This window comes from Lagopus leucura, unplaced genomic scaffold, assembly GCF_019238085.1.
Source record: "Lagopus leucura isolate 7727_CA_CO unplaced genomic scaffold, USGS_WTPT01 Super-Scaffold_73, whole genome shotgun sequence".
NCBI classification, from domain to species: domain Eukaryota; kingdom Metazoa; phylum Chordata; class Aves; order Galliformes; family Phasianidae; genus Lagopus; species Lagopus leucura.
In genome coordinates this window covers 5,281,797-5,288,169 of record NW_024962252.1, presented here as the reverse complement: position 1 = coordinate 5,288,169, position 6,373 = coordinate 5,281,797, and the positions used below count along the sequence as shown (strand labels likewise).

At 51.2% G+C, this 6,373-nt stretch overlaps 1 protein-coding gene across 4 annotated transcripts; it reads left to right on the top strand.

Moving 5' to 3' along the window:
- The first annotated feature begins 390 nt into the window (after positions 1–390).
- Positions 391–5,538, top strand: MYCN (MYCN proto-oncogene, bHLH transcription factor). 4 transcript variants are annotated; one of them, XM_042888661.1, is made up of 3 exons: positions 391–435; positions 2,079–2,910; positions 4,038–5,538. In XM_042888661.1, the coding sequence occupies exons 2-3, from the start codon at positions 2,181–2,183 to the stop codon at positions 4,634–4,636; spliced, it is 1,329 nt and encodes a 442-aa protein (XP_042744595.1). In that variant the 5' UTR covers positions 391–435; positions 2,079–2,180; the 3' UTR covers positions 4,637–5,538. The 4 variants fall into 4 exon arrangements, with proteins under 4 accessions (XP_042744595.1, XP_042744569.1, XP_042744585.1 ...); XM_042888635.1 differs by lacking the exon at positions 391–435 and adding an exon at positions 872–1,113; XM_042888651.1 differs by lacking the exon at positions 391–435 and adding an exon at positions 889–916.
- The last annotated feature ends 835 nt before the right edge of the window (positions 5,539–6,373 follow it).

Sequence of the window (6,373 nt, the reverse complement as noted above, 5' to 3'; positions counted from 1 at the left end):
GAAGGTGTACGGTACAGGGGCTGCTGCAGTCTGTCTCCGGCCTTAGAAACAAGCTACTCCTCAGCGACTCTCACACAGACCCTGTCTCGGTGCTGCCACTTTTGAAGCCGCCGGGTTCACCCCGGGCGGCTGCGGGAGGCGGCGCCCCGCCCGGACGCACAACAAGCGGCCGCCGGCAGCCTTCCCGCGAGCAACGCCCACGTCCCCGCCTCAACCTGCAGCCTACGAGCAGGGAGGCGCCTCCCCGAGCGGCCGCCGGATCGGAGTCGCACCGCCGTCTCCCCGCCGCTCCGGGGAAGGAGGCAGAGCGGTTGGTGTCCGCCGCTGGGGAGACGCGCGCGGTAGCCGCGCCTACGGCCCTCCGCAAGGTGTCGCCGCGCGCAGCGGAACGCCCGCTCCGACCGGGAGCTGCCGTGCGGTGCGGCGGGGCCGGAGGTGTGCGCGGCGAGCGGGGAGGCGATCACCGCAGGACGAGCGTTAGTTCTTTATAAACCTCGGAGCGGGGACGACTCCGCATTCCAGACACTTCCTTTATTCCTCTCCTTTATTATTATTTTTTTTCCCTCCCCTCCTCCTCGGTGTTCGCAGATAGGGCCGCCGCTCTCACGCAGCGCCGCGTCCCTGCGGGGCGGGGCGGCCCCGCGAGCTACGCACCCCCGGGCAGTGCCCCGCGCCGGAGAATAAAGAGCGAATGGGGCTTTTGGCGCCAAGCGGAGGCACCTCCCTCCTCTATGGAAATCAGGGGGTGGGGTTACGCCGCGCTTCCCCCCCCCCCCGGGGGGGGGGGGTGCTTTTTCTTTATTCCTCCCCGGGTGGGTCAGCTTTTTTTTTTTTTTGCTTTTTTTTTTTCCTCCCCTCCCTTCCCCCCACCCCGCCACTCCTCCCCCTCGCAACACCCACCGCCGGCAGCGGGGAGGTAAGAGGAGGAGGAAGCGGCAGGGTCTGGGCTGCCAGCAGCGGGAGGACAAAACCCCCATGAAATAAATACAATCCCACATCCAGCTGGGAGGATGGGACGGGAGCGGCAGCGCTCCGCCGGCCCTCAATGGGGGTTTCATTGAGCGGATATTTGGGCTGTGCTGCGGAGCGGTCGCACCGAGCTCGCCGCGCTCTGTAGGTGCCTCTTTGCTGCTTCGCATTTTTAACGGTTTCGTGTATTTCGGGAGCAGGGAAGCGCACAATGCTGGAAAGGAGCAGGGGGCGGGGCGGGGGCGAGCAGCTGAGCCGCGTTTCGGTGCATTTCATCAGAGCGCTTTGCACGGATTTGTTGTGTTTTTTTTTTTTCTTTTTATTCCTCCCCCTTTTGCTCTCCGTCAGCTGTTCGCAACCCAGCACAGCGTTTTCCCTTCGCTGGGTCGGGACTAAGAACTCATTTCGGTATCAATGCCCGATGCAGAGGAGCATGGGGCTGCGGGCGAGCGGCCGCGGGTAGCGCGGGGGCACCGAGGTAAGGGCGCTGTTCCCCGGGGCGAAACGTGCGGCTCTCGTGTTAAACTGCAAGGAGGGAGAAAAACTTCCTGTAGCGAGTCGGGCTTTGTTGGGCTGTGTTAATGCCTTTGGTGCGCGTCGGTGTTTGCTGCTGCTGGATTCCCCTGATGGGGTTGCAGGGCTCGGGGTGCCCCTTTGCACCCTTCTCTCCCCACTACGCTGGAAATGATAAAAGGAGTAAACTTCCTTTGCTCGTGGTCGCGTATCAGGAGGGCTTTCTGCAGGGAGGCGTGTATCTGCCCGCGGCTGTGCAGCTGTGAGCGCTGGAGGCGGTCGGGCAGAGCGCGGAGCTCCGTGCAGGACCGGAGGTGTGCGTGCACCCCGGAGCGGCTCATGGCCGCTGCCCTGCGGCGTCCGAAAAGGTGCGTTGCATTCCTCCTTAACTTATAAAGGCTCCTGGTTTGGTTTTTTTTGTTGTTGTTGTTTGGCTTTTTGGTTTGTGGTTTTTTTTTTTTTTTGCTATCCGTGATGGGACTTCTTTTTAATTTTTTTTTTCTTAATTTTTTTCCCACTACATAATAGGGAATTATAGGCGTCTTTCTTCGTGTTTTAATTGTGTTCGTTTCTTTATTTCCATTTATTTGCTTTAGTTTCAGGTTCTGGGCACATCTTTCCTCTCCTTGGTGGAACTACCGTAAAATTCGTCTCTAACACGAGTCCCCAGCCCGGGAATCGACACAGAGAGCCCCGCCATGCCGGGAATGATCAGCAAGAACCCAGACCTCGAGTTCGACTCCTTGCAGCCTTGTTTCTACCCGGACGAAGATGATTTCTATTTATGCGGGCCGGACTCGGCCCCCCCCGGGGAGGACATATGGAAGAAGTTCGAGCTGCTGCCCACTCCTCCGCTGTCCCCCAGCCGGGCCGGGCTGCAGGAGCACCCCCCTGGAGGGGCTCCATTGCCGTGGGGAGGGGCGGCCCTGGGGAGCTGCCGCCCCGCTGATCCCCTGGACTGGGCGTCCGAGTTGCTCCTCCTGCCCCCCGAGGCCGAGCTGTGGGGCGGCGCGGACGGCGCGGATTTCTTCGAGACGGGCCTTGGGGCGAGCAACAACCTCAACTCCATCATCATCCAGGACTGCATGTGGAGCGGCTTCTCGGCCCGCGAGAAGCTGGAGCGGGTGGTCAGCGAGAAGCTGCAGGGCAAGCCGCCCGCCGCCGCCCCGCCGCCTCCGCCCCCGGTTGTACCCACCGCCGCCGTCTCCGCCGCGAACGGCCCCAGCGCCGGTCCCGGCCGCGCGGAGCTGGGCGGTTCCGTGCCCGAGTGCGTGGACCCGGCCGTGGTCTTCCCCTTCCCCGTCAACAAGCGGGAAGCGGCAGTGCCGAGCGGCGGTGAGACCCTGCGAGGCAGCCGCCCGCCGCGTCCCACCGGGGACAGCCGGGCCGGGAGCAGCAGCTCCGGGGACGACACGCTCAGCGACTCGGGTAAGCGCGGCGGGCCTCGACGGGGCGGGAGGTGCGGGGTGCGGGCCGGCCGGCCGGCAGGCGGCAGCAGCCGCAACAGGCGCGGCGGGGCCCGGGGCGGCCGCCCCGCGGAGCTGGGTTCCCTGTGGGGCTGTGGGCCAACAGCAACGGGCGCGGTGTGCTCGAGCGGTGCTGTGCGACTCCTGGGGCTTCCCAACGTCTTTCTGCCGTCCCGGGTTGCGTGTGCGCCGTTCCGGAGGCCGTTGTTGGGAGTGTGTGGTCAGAAGCGAGGGGCAGTGCCATGCTGATATGCAGTCGGTGGAGGATGTTTACAGTGTGGGGAGGCTGGAACGTACTGGCAGCCCGCAGAGGGTCCTTGTCTGTACGCTGGCAGAGCCTAAAATGCCCTCAGATAGCTCCCATCCGGTTTGGTAGTGTAGCAGGACTGCGTGTGTAAGGGAGCGGTCCGTATGATCGTCACCATAAACTTGGCGATCCGTCTCGGCTCGCGGAGCCTGCTGTCCCTTTAATGTCTGGTTTGACAGCTTTGGGTGAGGAAGCACTTCCAACAGCTGTCTTCTTGGCACTGCACCAAGCGCCGGCTTAAAGGGTCCCCGGCGGGAGCAGCTTCACCTTCTGCACTAGAACAAACCCAGCGATTGTTTCGTTTCCCGTCTGCTTTTCCACCAACCCAGGGCTGTGTTGTGGCTCTGTGCGTGTACTTTGTGCCCCAGCTCTGCAGCTGTAGTAAAAATGAATGCGTTTCGTATGAAAACTTTCCGCCACTGGGATTAGTTGGGTGGTAGCCCCACTTTTACTTAAAATTTAGAAGTGGTTAAAGAAAAGGAGTTGGACACAGCCCTTATGGGTTCCTTCAAACTCGAAATATTCTGTGAGAAACAAACATTATAAAGTTTCCAAACTTGCAAAAATCTATTTTGTTTTGTTGTTTTTTTGTCTTTCGTTCTGTGCGTGTTATATACATCTTTTAGAACTATATTTGATTATGGACAGTGAGGACACCCTATTTTTTTTACCATCAGCTCTTGTATTGGTATTTCTAAAGTGCATATTTTGTCAATAAATGTTAATGTTTATTTTCTGAGAGAATAATATCAATTTCATTTTTCATTTTCTTTAACCAAAAGATGATGAAGACGAAGAAGAAGAGGATGATGAAGAAGAAATAGATGTTGTGACAGTGGAGAAAAGACGCTCCTCCTCCAACAAGGCTGTTACCACCCTCACTATTACAGTGCGTCCTAAAAATACCACTTTTCCATCAGTCAGGACACAGCAGAATGAACTGATTTTAAAGCGTTGCGCACCAATTCACCAGCAGCATAATTATGCTGCTCCTTCTCCATATATGGAGAGTGAAGATGCACCACCACAGAAAAAGTTAAAAGCCGAGGTGCCCCGTCCAGTAAAACCCATGATCCAACCAAAGTCTAAGAGTTCAAGTCCTCGAAACTCTGATTCAGAGGATAGTGAACGTCGACGTAACCATAATATCTTGGAGCGTCAGAGGCGTAATGATCTACGGTCCAGTTTCCTGACGTTAAGGGACCACGTTCCAGAACTTGTTAAAAATGAGAAAGCTGCAAAAGTTGTGATTTTGAAAAAAGCCACTGAATATGTCCATTCCCTTCAGGCAGAGGAACAGAAGTTATTGCTAGAAAAGGAGAAATTGCAAGCCAGGCAACAACAGTTGCTAAAGAAAATAGAATACAAGCGGACTTGCTAAACTTTTTTCTTTCTTTTTTGTTTTTTTTTCTTTTTTGTTTTTTTTTTTTTTTTTTGGCTGACCAGGACAGTCATTGCCACTTTGCACATTTTTGATTCTTTAAAAAAAAAATTGTTTTTTGACGTTAAGAATGTTGGTTTTACTTTCAATTCAGTCCCTGAAGTAATTGACAAACTTTATTATCCGGGTACGGAGCAAATGGATGTTCTTGCAAGAAGTTTATTGCAAGACTACCAAACAACAATTGACTGCCTTTGTTTTTCTTCTTAAGAACTGTAGATGGTGGATTTTTTAATTTCTTTTTTTTAATTGTTGTGAGCATTTGGAGCTGCTGATGACATCTAGTTGAGTTAAAAACATTCATTCCTAATTTTTATGGTGCTTATGTTCTAACAGATGTTACTTTAGGGGGTTGGCATTTGTACCCCTCTGGGAATTTTCTGTAAATACCATCTACACACTTGCCTTTTGTACATGTCTTGGGTTATGAGAGGTGGCTTTTGCTGCCAGTATTAGACTGGAAGTTCATACCTAAGTACTGTAATACCTCAATGTTTGAGGAGCATGTTTTTGTATACAAATATATTGTTAATCTCTGTTATGTACTGTACTAATTCTTACATTGCCTGTATACTTTAGTATGATGCTGATACATAACTAAATTTGATACTTATATTTTCGTATGAAAATGAGTTGTGAAAGTTTTGAGTAGATATTACTTTATCACTTTTTTGAACTAAGAAACTTTTGTAAAGAAATTTACTATATATGCCTTTTCCTAGCCTGTTTCTTCCAGTTAATGTATTTGTTAATGTTTGGTGCATAGAACTGGGTAACTGCAAAGTTCTGTGTTTAATTTCTTCCAACGGTGTACATTTAGTGCTGCGTCTTATAGCACTTTGAAATACCTCATGTTTATGAAAATAAATAGCAATTACATGATGTGCCATTTACTATTTTTTCTTTTAAATGAAATTCCTTGAAATAAAGTCTTTAATTTTGCAGTGTAAAAAAACGTAGTCCCATATGTAGGGATTTGAACTCTCAAAGTATAGGTGATGTTTTACAAAAAGTCAGCCAGTCAGAGCATTACCATTTCTGGTTAAAAAGTAATTGCAAAAACAATTTCCCTATTCTTTCACAATTCATATGTCTCTTGTGATGTCACAGTCTTTGCAGGGGATCGGCTGTATCACAGTTAATGGAGAGACTGCAGTGTCTTTTGAAGACTTCTGGAACATGGACTACGTAATGAACTGTGAGAGGGGCAAACAGACTTCAATTAATGTCATTTCTTGCCACAGATTTTTTTTTTTTTTTTAACTACTCTGCTAGGTGATTAAAAGTTGACAATCCTACTGAAAATGAAGCTGTGAAGCTTGTGTCATACAGCATGTAGTCTAGAAAGAAATTGGTAGGTGGTCATCTCAAGTGATGCAATAGTGTTTTGTGTGATAGAAGCAAGACTTGGCTGAGATAACACAGGTCGTATTTTGGTCAGTTTGAGACTAAGGCCCTATTTTATTTTCTAGACTACAGAAATTTCTGATGTTCTTTTTATCTATTCAAACTTGAAAAATAAGATGTAGATTGGTGAACAAAGGATGGATTGAAAGGAGCTAATCTAGGACATGATTATTATTTAGCCATGATGCACAGGGTATAGCTTGCTTGGTGACTGAGCTACAGAACATCTCATTTGCCATGAGGTAAGAAGTAAGAGCAAAGTCACCACAG

What these genes read in the sequence shown, in the direction of transcription:
- MYCN (XM_042888661.1), top strand. Translation starts at nt 2,181, where the DNA reads ATGCCGGGAATGATCAGCAAGAACCCAGACCTCGAGTTCGACTCCTTG. An exon ending in CGACACGCTCAGCGACTCGG is followed by an intron (nt 2,911 to 4,037) that starts GTAAGCGCGGCG and finishes TTTAACCAAAAG; the next exon opens with ATGATGAAGACGAAGAAGAA.